This window comes from Trichosurus vulpecula, chromosome 1 (assembly GCF_011100635.1).
Source record: "Trichosurus vulpecula isolate mTriVul1 chromosome 1, mTriVul1.pri, whole genome shotgun sequence".
NCBI classification, from domain to species: Eukaryota; Metazoa; Chordata; class Mammalia; order Diprotodontia; family Phalangeridae; genus Trichosurus; species Trichosurus vulpecula.
The window spans coordinates 167,405,127-167,421,013 of record NC_050573.1 but is presented as its reverse complement, the minus strand read 5'-3'; the positions used below and the strand labels follow the sequence as shown (position 1 = coordinate 167,421,013).

General features: G+C 40.2%; 1 protein-coding gene across 3 annotated transcripts in view; it reads right to left on the bottom strand.

The window, feature by feature from the left end:
* Positions 1-15,887, bottom strand: part of RIPK1 (receptor interacting serine/threonine kinase 1) — a 59,294-nt gene that overhangs the window by 30,286 nt on the left and 13,121 nt on the right. For 2 of the 3 annotated variants that reach the window (XM_036765633.1, XM_036765642.1), the window contains exons 2-4: positions 10,351-10,386; positions 7,882-8,099; positions 754-907 (exon numbers count right to left, since the gene is read on the bottom strand). In XM_036765633.1, coding sequence (XP_036621528.1) covers positions 754-907; positions 7,882-8,090 — 363 coding nt within the window. In that variant the 5' untranslated portion in view covers positions 8,091-8,099; positions 10,351-10,386. The remainder of the gene's footprint in view (positions 1-753; positions 908-7,881; positions 8,100-10,350; positions 10,387-15,887) is intronic. The other variant, XM_036765651.1, reaches the window with a different exon arrangement.

Genomic DNA, 15,887 nt, shown 5'->3' with positions numbered 1-15,887 from the left:
GAGAGGGGTGATGGTGGCTTAGATTTGTCAACTCTCTTTTCTTACACTCATTCAGTTACGTTGCCAGGAACAAGTAAGGTTACATGGTTGGCATAAAAGAAGTGGTCCTTCATTTGGTTTATGGCATGACGTTTGTCACGCTATTATGTATTTTACCCAGTTCATTTACATCTCTTCACCGTAAGGTTAGCCAACAGGTTATGAAATTTTTGGCCATAGTATCCCATAACACATTAAGGTGGGTTTATTTACTCTATCGATGGAGAGAAAATCCACACCAAGAAATCATGTTTCAAAGAATCAGAGTATAGGTTTATGTTATTAATAACCTAACAAATATTTACTGAGCCCTTTGTATAGGGCCCTGCACTGTGTATTGAGGCACAGTGTCTGCTCTCAAGGACCTCATAGTTTGGTTAAGCAGGTAGATGTATGCCCATAAAAAAATAGACAACATTATATGATATGGGAGTTTTGAAGAGAGAAAGATCACTGTGGGGTTGTCAGAAAAGGTTTCAATGAATTTTTTTCATAAGTGAATCCAAAATATTTGTACTTTTAAAAGGCACTTGTGGTTCTAAAATTCCATAGGTGAAACTTTATTGTTAAAGGGAAAAAAAACCCCAAAACTTAAGAAATTTCTAAGCCAATCTATATGCAAAAAGACATCAAGATAACCATAATGGAAAATCAGCTGCAAAAGCTCAACCACAATGTCTACAAAAGTACATGTGCAGGAAGCTCTTTACTTACTGTCTTCAGCACCTTCATTAGATTCCCCTTTTCCATATACTCCATCACAAGAGCGTAATTCCCATCCTGTAAAATAAAGCCGAGGAACTTCACTACCCGATTATGCTTCAGCCTGTGCATGATCTTCCCTTCTTCAAGGAGAGCAGCATTATACCTGTTGGAGGGGAACGTGCCAATGAGAGTAAGAGCTAGTTTAGTATCCCAAAACAGCAACACCGCCGCCAATAAGAACTCAACATCGTTCTAGACAAAGTAGCAGAGAAAACACTTTCCATAACCACTGTGTGAAATGTGACAGAAGAAAACCTACTTTCATTGTTATTTCTTGAGTTAAACAATTCTTCTCCTGTGGCTCCTATGAATGAGATGAGGAATATGAAGGAGAGAAGTCATGTATTAACTTATTTGGTGAACTATATCAAGTCCCAAATAAAACTTTACTAAACTCCCATCATAATACAACTCTTATGAGACCTTTCTGTTAGATTAGGGATTCCTAATCTGGGGTCTAGGGACCCCTTAGGGGTCTGTGCATAGATTTCAAAAGATTCATAAACTCGGATGGGGAAAAATTTTCATTTTTATTTTCACTAGTCTCTAACTGAAATTAAGTATTTCTTTTAATTACAATTTAAAAAATATTCCAAAACAGGGGCCCAACAGGCTTTCCTAGACTGCCAAAGGGGTCAGTAACACAAAAATGGTTCCGAACCCTTGCATTAGAAAGTCAAACCTCTTGGCAATGAATTCAAATGAAGGTATAATTCCTCCAGAGGTTTTTTTGTACTCTAAGAGAGAGTTCTCTTGTACCTTGAATACACTTCTCAAGTTCAAGGCTGGCCCTTGGCAGAATTGTGAAAAGTGTGTGGTTTTTCTTTAATAACCATCACTTCCTTTTTTCCCCTTTCCTTCCTTGCTTTACATATCTTCTGCCCCAGGGCTGCCACAGGTCTTGCCTGTTAGACAGTAAATTCTCTTATTGAGTTCATATTGAGATGTCATTCCTCATTTCTGCAAAAATGGTCTGCATTTTTAAAAGAGATTCACAGGAGAACTGTTTAACCCAAAGGAAAGGATCTTTACTGGTAAAGTTTCAGGCAGTGTAACCAGCTAGTAGGGAGATACATTTGAAGAGAAAGATTTTTTTAAGCGTCTTCAAGTCCTACCCACATAGGAAATTGGCTGCTCTGGTTATGGGAAAGGCCAGCCCTGCATACATCTGTCTATCCTATGAATATTCTTCTTCATGTTCACCTGCTGTCTTCCAACAAAACTTCATATGTGAATGAGATATGAGGCATAGAAGGATAGAGACTATGCATGAACTCACTGGGGAGACCCTACCCTGGCCCGATATGACTTTTCTGAACCAACCCCTATCAGAAATACAACTCCTATTTCAAAAAGAAAAACAACCCCCATCTAGGCCTGTGTGTTAACTGCAAGTGTAGCATAATGTAACAGAATGCTAGATATGGAATCAGGAAAACCTGGGCATGAATTCCAGCTCAGATGCTTACAGACTTTATTCTTCTGGGATAAGTGATTTAATCACTCTATGCCCCAGTTTCTTCTATAAAATGAGAATAATAAGACTTACCTGATAGAGCTGTTGTGAGGATCAAAGAAAATAAAATACTTTGAAAGCCTTTATGGGCCATATAAATTTCATCTATCATTTTTTAGCCCCTGTTCAATAATGGCTTTCACTTTACATAAAAGGTAATTTTGCTGAGCCTCTAATTCACAAGCATTGATAGAAATACAGATACCAGCCAGCTAGACTTGGTATAGTGGCCAAATCCTAAAGGAAACAAAATTGTATTCTAATAATAATAATAACAACATTTATATAGAGCCTACTATGGGTCAAGCCCTGTGCAAAGCACTTTACAAATATAATTTCAATTGATCTTCATGACAACCCTGGAAAGTAGGTTCTATTTGGCCAAAATCTAAAAGAAATTAGGCAGTAATTCCAAAAAGCTCTCTTTCTCTCAGTACCTTGGGATGATGTGGGATTGAGAAGGGGAGACAGAATCAAGGATTGCTATTTGTACGAGGAGACATTCTCCCACCTTTCACCACTGCTGGGTCAGCTGGACAAAAAAGTAAGTTATTACAAATTCTAGGGAGGTGGGAAAATTTTGTGATTGTCAGACAGTAGCTGGAGCATCTGGTGGTGAAATGGCTGTAAGCTCACCTAGGTGTAAGCAAATACAGGTATAGAAAGATCAGCCGGACAACATGGAAGTTGCAAGCCTGAGCTTTGGTGGTCCATTTGGGGCACAGCCTGATGACAGAATGATCAAGAATAACTAGAGAGAGTTAATGGTAGAGATGGAATGTGGGAGTTGAGACGTGAAGGTACAGCCTCAGAGCCAAGCAGCATATTGAGAGTTGAGAGTGAAAGGTTTAATGGGGCAAAGAGGTTGTGTGCCTTTGGCGCCACAGGGCTTGCTAAGGACCACTTTCCAACTATGCTCTATGCACAGTAGGACCTGTGACAGGGTTGACAGTACCTTTTACTCTCTCTGCGCCCGTTTTCTTATCTGTAAAATGACGGGGTTAGATTAGATAGCCTCTGAGGTCCCACTTAGCTCAGTGATGAGAAACAGCTGTTTGCTTCTTGGTTTCTGTTTCAGAAGGAGGATGTCTAGGGCAGAAAGAACTATTGCCTAATCTATCACTTTCTCCTTTTTATTAACTTTATAACAGTTTCCATGAGCTTAGGGCTTTTAATAGATTTTCCCCCCTAGAGACACAAAGATTTTACTTAGGAAGAGTAACCATGATGAGGATACAACCAGGAAGAGATATACAAGCTCAGTGCATTAGAGAGATTTTTGGAACCCCCTTTCCATGTAACTTCATAAACTCTCCATTCTTCTTTGCATTATAAGGGAAATAAAGTTATAGCTAAACTACAGATAATCTTGCAGTCTGTAACACAGGTTGAATGATTTACAGGAGCTACAGCTATGTCAAAATGCATGTAAACATTTTATAACAGTGTTAGAGTTACAGAATCTCCGAAGTAGAAGAACCTAATAGGATAAACTTGTCTATTCTTCTACCTGAAGCAAGGATTGAATCTATGAGATCCTGATCACCACTTAGAACTTATTACCTAGTGAGGCAGCTCAGCTTCATTTTCTGGAAATTCCATTCTTTAGAAAGTTCTTCCTATACTCAGCCAAAATCTTCCTCCTTTCTATCTATTGGTTCATTCGTCCCTAAGTTTCATTTCCTTATTCTTCATTCTCCTTGTGACCTGCAATCTCGCCACTCTCAAACAACCCTGCCTGGGCTGGATTCTCTTTTCTCCCCAATAGTGACCCCTTAATGAACCAGTTCAACTCTTCATTCCCCTGTGTTCTTGAATACTTTGCTCCCTTGTCCTATCACTCACTCCTCACGCATAACCAAATGCCAAACTCCTACCACCCATCTCCTCCACTCCTATTCATGTGCTGCTGAACGGAGCTAGAGAAAGTCCTGAAAATTGTGTAGATCTCCTATAAACTTATTTTATCTAATTTCAACTAGAGATCACTGCAGTAAGGCAATCTTTTAACTCGCCCATCTCACTCTCTACAACTAAGTGTCCCAGAGGCACATCGAATTCAGCATACCCCTACCAGAATTCATTACCTTTCTGCTTAAATCCACCCCTCTCCAAACTTCTCTATTTATGTTAAAGGCATCACTATAATTCTAGCCACTCACATTTATAACCTTGAGTACTCATTCTCACTCATTCATTCCCCCTATACAATTAGTTGCTAAGTCTCGTCAATTCTTTCTCCAACATCTTTAGCATCTGTGCCATCCACTCTCATGGCCACCAAATTTAAGGCCCTTATCACAATAGCCTTTTAAGTGGATTACTGACATCTGTCACCTCTCCAATATAGCCTTGATGCAGCTGACAAAATAATCTTCCTAGAGCATAGGTCACATGTCCCTCCCCTACTCAAGAACATTCAATGGCTCCCTCTTGCTTCTTCAATAAAATAAAAACTCTTCAGCTTGAAATTGAAAATTCTTTATAATCTCTTTCTAAATTCCCTCTTCAGGCTTAGTTAATGTTACTCCACTTTGTGCGCTTTACATTTCAAACTGGTCTATTTATATTACTCCGAATTCAACATTTCATTTGCCGTCTCATTTCTGGAATGAGCCTCTTTCTCACCACTGATTCTTAGGATTCCTGGCCTCTTTCAAGGATCAGCTTGTAGGATGCCACTTACAGGAAGCCTTTCCTAATTTCCCCTAGTTAGTGCTCTTTCTCATCAAATACTCACAAATATACTTATCCATTTCTAAATTTTATCCCCTTAGTAGAAGGTAAGCTTCTTGAGAGCAGGGACATCATTTAATTTTGTCTTTGTAGGTACTTAATGAGCGCTTTCCTCTCTCTTCTCAAGCCTCTTACAGTGTTCCCTACCTCTACTCTCTCAGCTGAGAACTTTCCTTCATACCTCACCAAAAAATGAAGTCATTCACTTTACATTCCTTCTCCCCTTCTCATCTCACATCCTTCTGACATTGCCCCCCACTATCTCTTCTTCACTCTAGTCTCTAATGAAGAAGCTGCCCTTCTCCTTACCAAGGCCAGCCCTGGCTTCTTTTCATCTTTCCAGTTTTCTTAAACAGGACCCCCTTTCTTGCACTCTGCAGTCTAGCCATGTTGGCTTATGTGCTGTTCCTCGTGTGAAATGCTCCATCTCTTCGTCTCCACGTTTTTGGCTGTGCCTTATGCCTGGAATGCTCTCCTTCTTCAAATTTGATTTTTAGAATCCCTGGCTTCCTTCAAGACTCAGACTAAGCACTATGTTCTCAACATTTATCTCAACAGCTGCTGGTGCCTTTCCTTCTAAGGTCACCTTGTGTTTATTTTGTGTATATCATACCCAGACACATATAGATACCTATGTACTTTGCATTTGCATATATACATGCACATACATGCATACATATACATAAGCACATACATATGTACATACATATACCCACATATGCACACATTGTCTTCCTCATGTAAGCTACTTGAAGGCAGGGACTTTTTTTCTTTGTATCCCCAATGCCTGGCATACAGTAGGTGTTTATTAAATGCTTATTGATTGACTGATGGATTGTTGGATTGGATGGAGGAATCTCCCTAAGGACTAATAAAAATTCTTCATTTATGGTGCACATGTTAAAGAGATATTAGCCTGTCAAGTCTGGATCGTCAGAGCCTGATATATATTATCAATTCCTTTCATTTAGAATTCTAATGGAAAAACTTTTGCTCAGTAGAGCTGGCCTTTTGAGATTGTGAAGATGTTAAAGGAGAAACCCAAGAAACAGTGTGGTATAGCAGGAAAGAGTATTGGCTTGGAGTCAAGAGATTTGGGTTTGAGGTCTGGTTCTGTCACTGTCTAGTATATGTGCCCTTGGTAGTCATATAGCCTTAGATTACTCATCAATAAAATCAGGAGAAAGTTATTATATATGAACTGCCTGCTTTGTAGAGTTGTAAGGGTCAAATGTTTGTAAAAGGGTTTTGAAAAATTTAAAACACTATACTGGAATACCGGGTATGCCTTGCTGGGGAAAAGAAGATAAAAAGTAAAGGAAAATTAGTATTTTTAAAGAAAATAGCTCTGTTGATACCAGAAATATTACTGGCAGCCATAGTGACTTTACCCATAGGCAACACAAGTGCCACAGGGGCAGCTAGATGGCACAGTGGATAGAGTGCTGGGCTTGGAGTCAGGAAGACTCATCTTTATGAATTAAAATGTAGCCTCAGGCACTTGCTAGCTGTGTGACCCTGGGCAAGTCACTTAACTCTGTTTGCCTCAGTTTCCTCATCTGTAAAATGAGCTGAAGAAATGACAAACCACTCCAGTATCTCTGCCAAGAAAAACCCAACTGGGGTCATGAAGAGTGGGACACGATGAACAACAACAACACAGGTACATCTACACAGGTACATGGTCTACGTATTGTACCTATCTTTCACAGATAGCAAGAATGGTAGGACTATATTCTGACTCTAGCTAGGGGCTCAGCTATTATGTTTGATTTACAGTCCTACTCCCAACACCTGAGTAGATTCCTCAAGTCCCCCATAGCTGGATGTGATAGGTTCAATAAAGCATGTGAAGATAGCATAAGGAAATATTAGAAAAATTTCACCTATCCTCAGTCTTTTCTGAGCAAGTCAGCTTACCATCTATATTACTGGGGTTTCTTAATGCCAGCCATCCTACAAAGATGCTTGTCTATGAGAAACAGTGTGATATAAAAAAGCTGCACATACCAAGAGTCAAAAGACCTGGATAGTCTAGTCTCACATCCTCTACTTAATAGCTATGTGACCTTGGGCTTGTAACTGAACTTCCCTGTGCCTCTAGTCCCTCTGTTATGAAAAGGGAACAAGCTGATTTCCTGCTTCACAGAATTGTTGTGAGGGTCAGGAGGGATAATATATATAAAAACACTCTGAAAATTTCAAAGTGTTACACAGATGTAAAATGTATTATATGTACTTGGACAGTCTTAGCAGCCACTGATTGACTTTTGTGGCTTTTTTCATGTAGGCCAGTTAGAGAAGGCCCCTCACCAAAGAAGAAGGTGGGATGTGCAGAAAGACAGAGCAAGAGCAATTGTGGAATATTCACGAGTGCATTCTTGTACTCTAAAGAATTCTACCAACACCTGATGACTGTTACATTAAAACGAAGCTGGGGTATCCTTACCCTAAATGACTCATCTAGTTCATTGTGCCCAGCACATAGTAAGCACTTAGTATGTTCTCAATCTCTTTTCCTCCTCTCTCCGTCTCTCAATCTCTCTCTCCCTACTCTCTGTCTCTCAATCTCTCTCTTCATACTCCCTATTCTAGATAGATGAGACTTTCTGGGAGCAGTTAAATGTATGGTTTCATTTTCATTGGCCAGACAGAATATATCTTGTATCCTTGTAGTATAAGTAAGTATATGTGTGTTGCTTACATATCTTTCAATAAACCCTAAAATCAGATAAACCGAATGATACTTTATCTTTGTTCCTTAAGATCCTGATTGGACTAACACATGTTCTCTCTTCCTACTGAATCTGATTGTGCCAACTTACTCAGTGCGCTTGGGTCCAGTGTATACATTTTTCAGGATCACAAGCCCATGGTTTCTATGAAAACACAAGGACACCATCCCAAACCCTCCACTGTCTATCTGCTCCTTCTCTAACAGGTCATCCATTTTCATTTCCAAGTCATCCAGGGACATGTTTGCTTCTCTTTTAGTTGTAAAGTCCTTTGGAAAATGCGGTTCTTTATCTAACATAATTCCAACCTGCAAAGAAAGCAGAAAGAACCATTATACTGACAGCAATCATATTTAATAAGCATTTTCAAAGGTATATATTTTGTGCTCCATACTGCCCATACTGTTTTGAGCCACGGGAGACTCCAATTTCATTCTTTCTTTTTAAATTGAACTTGTTTTCTTTATGAATATGGCCATAGGAAAGTGTCCATCAAGTGCTTCAGGCTAAGGAAGGTCAAATCCTCCTAGATGATGAACTTACAAGAGAGTTCCAACAAGGTTCTGATTTTGTTTGCATCTCTCTTACATCTACAAAGAGGAGGAAGCCAAGGGGAGGTTCCCCAGAATAAGCATAAGCCGACAGGAAGCTGGGGAGGTTTTAGACCCGTTGCCACATTTTAGGTTATGCTCATACGAGCTTCTTCTTATTTTCACTGAGGATGATTAAAATAATAACAACAAAATAGAGGACGTTTACGTAGGAGTTTAAAATCTGTAAAAATCCTTGACGCACACTATCTCATTTGTTCCTCACAACAAGCCAGGGAGGTGGGTGGCATTATTCTTCTTATTTTACAGATGAGAAAACTGAAGCTCTGAAATATTAAGTGGTCTACACAGCGTCATACACCAATTAAGGCAGGAGTTGAACAACCCTGGTCTTTCTGACTCTGAGCGTGGCCTTCTGGCTACCAGGAAGAAACAATGAAAAATAAGACTTCAAGAATATTTCTATGGACCCAGCAATACCACTTCTGGGGCTGTATCCCAAAGAGATCACACAAGTGGGAAATGGACTGGTATGTACAAAAATATTTACAGCGGCTCTTTTTGTGGTGGCAAAGAATTGGAAATCAAGGGGATGCTCATCCATTGTGGAGTGGCTAAACAAGTTGTGGTATATGAATGTAATGGAATATGATTGTGCCATAAGAAATGGGAAACATACATACTTCATTACAACCTGGAAAGACTTGTGTGAACTGATGCTGAGTGAGTGGAGCAGAACCAGGAAATCATTATATACAATTACAGACACATGGACTAACTTTGATAGACTTGGCTCCTCTCATCAATACAAGGTTCAAAGACAGCTCCAAAAGACTCATGATGGAAAAAGCTATGTACATCCAGAGAAAAAAATTGTAGAGTCTGAAAACAGGTTGGGACAAACTATTTGTTCTTTTGTTTTCCTTCTTTTTTGGTTCTGTTTCCCCTTTCTCATGATTCATTCCATTGGTTATAATTCTTCTTTACAACTGGACTATTTTGTAAATAAGTTCAATGTGAAGGTAAATGTAGAACCTACTATTGGATTACATGCCGTCTTGGGGGGGAAGGGAGAGGAGAGGGAGGGAGAGAAAATTTGGAACCCAAAAACTTGTAGAACTGAATGTTGTAAACTAAAAATAAAAAATACATTTATAATAAAAAAAGAATATTTCTAAAGAGAAGGAAGTTTCCCAGGTATTGTGGTAAGAAAATTCTTTTTTCTGTCCAGCTTAAATGTTCCATTCCAATTTCCTCTTCGTCTGTTTTTAGTATATGTGGTAAAGAATTGGTAACTATCATTATAATAACCATCTCATATTTAAGACTACCCTCTAGCCCCAAAAATCAGTTCTAACAATTTTCAGAGATCTTTTGTGTTTTGTTTTTTTTATCATTTAGATTTCCATTCTGGACCCTCTCCATGTTCACCATATCTAAAAATACATTGGGCTTCTAAGTGCCTTACAAGTATTATCCGTTTAGCACAATGGATAGCACACAGTGGGAGCTAAATAAATGCATATTCCCTACCCCCACCTCAGAGGCCACTTTGTCTAACCCATGTTTTAATAAAAATCTCTTCTAATTTTTGCTTATATTGAGGGAAAACTCACTACTTCCCAAGGCAGCCCAATCTATTCTGGGGTAGATTTAAAGTTAAGGAAGTTTTCTCTTAAATCACTCTGAAATCTTTCTCTTGGGAACTTCCATTCCTGGATCCTAGTTCTGCTTTCTGGAACCAAAAACAAGCCCCCTTCCACATATCAACACTTCCAGTTCCTAAGGATTGTTATCATGGCCTCCTTAATTTTCCTCTCTTTCAGGTTAAACATTTCCTTTAGGAGATGCTCAAGCCCATGATCTCAATTTCCTGCACCATCCTGGCTGCCCTTCTCTGGACACTCTCTGCTTTATTAATATTTTCCCTTAAATGAGGCCCTTAGATCTGAACACAATACTCAAACTCTATTCTAAGCATAATGGTAGATTATCTGATGTTACTTACATTCTAAGCCAAAGTTTTCTTTTTGTACCTCCAGACCTGTGAATGAGAATAAATATAAATGGTATCTGGATCATTCTTTGCACTTTAAAATTTTTATTAAATTTATTTTATTTTTAATTTATGAAATAAAACAAACATTTCCATAACATAGTAGAATAAATAAAAGATGACTGCACATAAACTGCAAATCTATTATGTATAACTTCCTATTCCTTTTAAATATATATTAAAGTTGTCATGTAAATTTCTTTTTTTTCCATCCACCCTCATGGCTACCATTAGACACAAATATGTGTGTGTGTATGTATATATGTAAAATCATTCTATACGTGCTTCTATTAGTTCTTTCTCTGGATGCAGATAGCATCTTCCTTCATATGTCCTTTGTAGTTAATTTGGGTATTTATAATACTCAAAATGACTTAGTCATTCAAAGTTGTTCTTAAAACAATATTGCTATTACTGTATACAACGCTCTCTTGGTTCTGCTCATTTCTTTGTGCTTTTGCTTAATTCGCTCTGAAAGTCATGGAAACTTGAATTCCTTCAGAATCCAGATTCATTAAGTAATTACCAGGGTCATGTGTTAATGGATGTTAAGGTCTTTCTTTGAGGACAGAGACTGTTTCTTTTATTGTTTTTGTATTCCTAGCATTTTCTACAGTGCCTGGCAAATAGTAGGAGGTTAATAAGTGCTTATTGGATCAAACTGAATTAAAGTCTAATAGATCGCCTCTGCACAAGGATGTGGTTAAGTTGTACCTTCCTCATTGATGTCCTTTTCCTCCTCTGAATAATATTTCTTTCTAGAGAAGACCATAGCAGAAGATACAGGAGGGCAGTCAGGAAAGAGAAATTGGCTAGAACTGAGAAGTAAAAAGCAAGGGATCCCCTCACAGATTTGGAAATGTTACCCTACTTCTCCCTATCCACAAAAAAGAGAGAAAGAAAAAAAATAAAAGAGGTCAGAATCATGTTTTCAAAGGTCATTTGGAGAAGGGGAGAAACTGGTGCTTTATCTATTGACTGCAAAGCGTCACTAACCTTATTACTGCCCTGTTGCTCTAGAATCCTGGAGCCTACCCACATTCTGCTGTCATTAAGTTAGGCTTATGAACACTCCCAGATGAGCCCCGCCTACCACCATCACTGCCTAAGTGGGTGAGAGGGTCAGAGTTAGGAAGCCCTTCTCTACATACTGGCCTAGGCCCACCTTTCTGGAGCCTTATCCTTTAAAAGAGGCCTAGTTACGAAAGCACAATGCCTCTCTTTAAGCACAGGAATCTGATTCATATCCCAGAAGCCTGAACTATGGAGATAAATTTACTCCAGGGGACCAGGAATTCCCCAGGCTGCCTTACTTAAGACATCCTACTTCCTACATAAGGCAGCAGAGTGCCTGCTGCTCAGCCTTGTCCCCGTCCCTTCCCTTTTCTCTCCAGCTTAAGGCCAGAGGCTTGAGTTAGGAGAACCAGGAAGAACAATTTAGTGGTTCCCCATGCCACAGCCCCATCCCTTCCCAGAAAACTACCTAACTAGGAATCAAAGTTTTTTAAAAAATCAAATCTCTTGACTTTCATAACTTCTAAAACCCCTCTGTACTCATCTGAGCCTGAAAGTCTCCCATCATTTTGCTCCCTTTGTGCCCCCCCACCATCCTGGGGAAGAAGGTTTCTCCTTCATTCTGACTTCTTCCCAGTACTTGGCCAGGTTCCAAAGGCTTCCCTCTAACCCCTTCAGCCCTGTCTGAGCCAGGTTAGGAACAGAAGGCTCCCTCCATAGACCTGTCTCTGTCTCCCTTCCCTAACCAATCTCTATCCAGGCGGCCATGCGCAGTAGGTATCAGCTCCCTCCATCTTCCTGCCTCCACCTGTGCTGGCCAGGGACCAAAGGACTCTCTCCCACTTCAGCACATAGGAGGTGGATGGTCTTTTCCTCCCTGACCCTCCTCATTCCCAACTGCGCCATGCAGGGGCTAAAGAGCTCCACCATCTTATCCTGTAGAAGCTGGCTACATTCTTTAGCCACTTCCAAGCTTTGTCAGGGGAGGAAGGGTTTTCCATTCTCCATTAACCCCTCCCCTGTCTCTTTTATTTGGCCAGGGTCTGAAAGTTCTACTCCACTTCTGTCCCATTTGGTCTGGCTAGGGGCCAGTGGCCTTTTTCTCCCTCAACTCCATCCACTTATACCTGGCCAGCATCATGCTTTTCTTCTTTCAGCTGTTTTGCCTCTTATAGTAGCAGGAGGACTCATAGGCCCTTCAGTGCCACAAGGCCTTTAGCACCTGCTGGTACCTCCTCAGGGCCTGATGACCTCTTTCTCCTTCAGTCCCTTCAACACCAACTAGGGCCTGAAGCCTTCATCCTTCTTTGGCCCTATCCACATTGGGCCAGCTAGTGACAAGAGGCCTTTTCATATTTCAGTCCCATCAAAAGAAAGCCTCAGCTCCGTCCATAATGGCTATCTGTAGAAGAGAAGAAGAACCCCTTTGGCCCTTCAGCCCTGTCACTAACATGTCAGGAGTGGGAGGGCCTCACTCACCTATCCAAAACCCTCCTCCTAGTACACTATTCCTGTACCAGCAGCTCCGGCTTACAATGAGATTAGACCAGTTTGTTATCCCTGCACAACAAATATTGAGTGATAAATTTTAAAATATTTAATACAATAAAGAAATTCTCCAACATAAAAGGCCTAAGGGATAAACTGTTCCGGAATACAAGTTGAAACATTTATGGATGTGATGGGAGAAGTTCCATATGATAAATTAAATTGGATAATAGTATACCGAAGGAATTAAAGGAGTTTCAACTAATTAAACACACACATACACACACACACACACAAAGAACAATTAGGCAAAAAGTAAAGTTACATACATCTAAGGACAAAGAATATCAATAGGATGGGGACAGAGATCTAACCTGCAATTTCACTGATCAGGGACGAGGAAATGCCCTTTACCAAAGCAGGTCTCTGTAATTTATAGTCCTAGAGAGTTACTAAAGCACTGAAATGTTAAGTGACTTGTCTCAGATCACAACATGAAGGAGGATCTAAATAAGTGGAAGGACATTCAATGTTCTTAGGTCAGGTTAATATAGTAAAAATGACAATATAGAAATTAATGCATACGTTTAATTCAGTATTAATCAAAATACAAACTGGTTTCTTTATGGAATTAAACAAAATCACCAAATTCATATAGAAAAAACAACTAGACAAGAATATTATAGATTACACTGAAGAAAAAAAACTGATACAGGAGGTCTAGGATTCACTTACTAAATCATAAACCATTTTTTATCTATCTACCATGTGTCAGGCACTATATTAACTGTCAGAGATACAAATAGAAAATTTAAGTAAATATAAAATAAAGTAATTTCAAAGGTAGGAAAGGGAGACACTTGTATCTGGGAGGGCAGTGACTAGGAAATACCTTATGCAGGACATTGGCACTTGAGTTTTATGGAAGCTAGGGAGTCTAAGAGGGTGAAGTAAGGAAGCAATATATTCTAGGTATGGGGGACAGCTTATGAAAACCAAGAGAGGCTGGAGATGGAATGCGATCTTTAAAGAATAGCAAGTATATGCCTGTTGGCTAGACTGTAGAGTGTATGGAAGGAAGTAAGGAAGAAGGGAGGGAAGGAAGGAAGGAAAGAAGGAAAGAGGGAGGGAGGATGGGAAGAAGGAAGGAAAGAAGAAAGAAATGAAGGAAGTGGGAAGGAGAGAAAGAGGAAAGGAGGAGGAAAGGAAGAGAGAAGGAGGGAAGGAAAGAAGGAAGGAAAGAAAGAAGGAAGGAAGGAAGGAAGGAGGGAAAGATAGAAGGAGGAGGGAGAGAAGGAGGGAAGAAAGAAAGGAAATCAGCATTTATTTAGTGCCTACAATGTGTCAGGCATTGTGCTAAGTACTTTATAAATATTATCTCATTTGATCTTCAAAAAAAGGGTGGGAAGTGGGTGCTACTATGGTCCCCAATTTGCCATGGAGGAAACTAAGGTAGACTGAGGTTAAGTGACTTGCTCAAAGTCACACAGCTGTTTTAGTGTCTGAGGCTGGATCTAAACTCAGGTTTTCCTGATTCCAGGCCAATCACTCTGTGCACTGTGCCTCCTAACTAATGTGTAATAAGCCTTGAAAGGCAGTCTGGAGCCAGATTGTAAAAGGCTTACATGCCACATAGAGGAGTGTGTATTTATCCTAGAGGCAGTGGAGAATGCCAGCTTTTTGATTAGGGGTCAGGTCTTGTGCTTTAGGAATATCATTTAGGAACATCAGAATCTTGAGGCTTGCTAAGAGAAGCTCTCTGCCTTGGAGTTGTCCATCATGGTCCAACAGTCAAGCATCAGCAGCAGTCAAGAACCTGTATCTCCTAGCGCTGTTTTGTATTAGGGCGACCAAGAAGTGATATCAAAAGCCTGAGCCTTTATTTTCCTGAGCCAATCAAGTCTTAAGGATGGTTTCAATACCTTTTAAGAAAAGAAAACAAAACCCAACCAAAAAAAATGCAGATTAACTTTCATGGGTAGGTGGGTGGGGGGGGGGGGTGAGGTAGTTAGGATATTCGCTCTCACCATAGCTGTCAAGTATGCCAAGCATCCAGGAAACAATTCCTTCAAGGAATGTACCAGCCACCCCCACCAACTGCTACACACAGGGCAGACAAGTCAGCCTAGCTGAAGCCAGAAGGATCCCTGAAGGAAAGACAGGATGCAGCATGTACCAGGCACACCAAACCACCACTGCCATGCCCACTATCTCCCTGAAGACCCTGATGAAATCATCCAGGACCCTGAACCCAAGAGCCTTTGAAATAGCAATGTTTCCAGCCAAGTGCCCACAGCCATCATCCTGGAAAGTCATGTCTATGTGTGGACTCAGCTTGGCCATGACCACTGCAAGAGCTTCGATCATAGTTACTAAAGACTCAGAAGAGAAAGGTCTTGACAAAATCACCAGGAAATGATGTAATTTTATCTGTGTAAATGACATTAAAGAAGAGGCATTACCATTTGCTTTGCCTCTGAACCCTAAGGACTGTGGGACCTTTTCCTCTGACTTGCAGCTGACACCTTCCATATAGACTGTCTCTGTCCCCCATTACAAGGTGAGTTCCTTGAGAGCTGGGACTGTCTTACCTTTCTATTTGTATCTTCAAGGCTTAACACAGTGCTTTGCATGGAGTAAGTGTTTAATAAATGCTTCCTTCATTCATGATCTCCCCTTGTCCAAAACACCAGAGGAGATTGTCCGACATATCCCAAGCAGAATTGATTCTATCTCCCCAAACCCTTTCCTCTTCCCCACTTTTCTATTATTGATGAGGGCGCCACTGTCCTCCCAGTTTTCCAGGCTCACAACCACGGTGTCAGCCTTGACTCTTCATTCTCACTCATCCCACATATCCATTCCATTGTCACATCTTGACATTTCTATGTCTTGTATATGTCCTCCTTCTCTCCACTTACACAGCCAGAACCCCAGTACAGGCCCTTCTCATCTCATACCTAAGTCTCAAGCTTGCCCTCCATTAC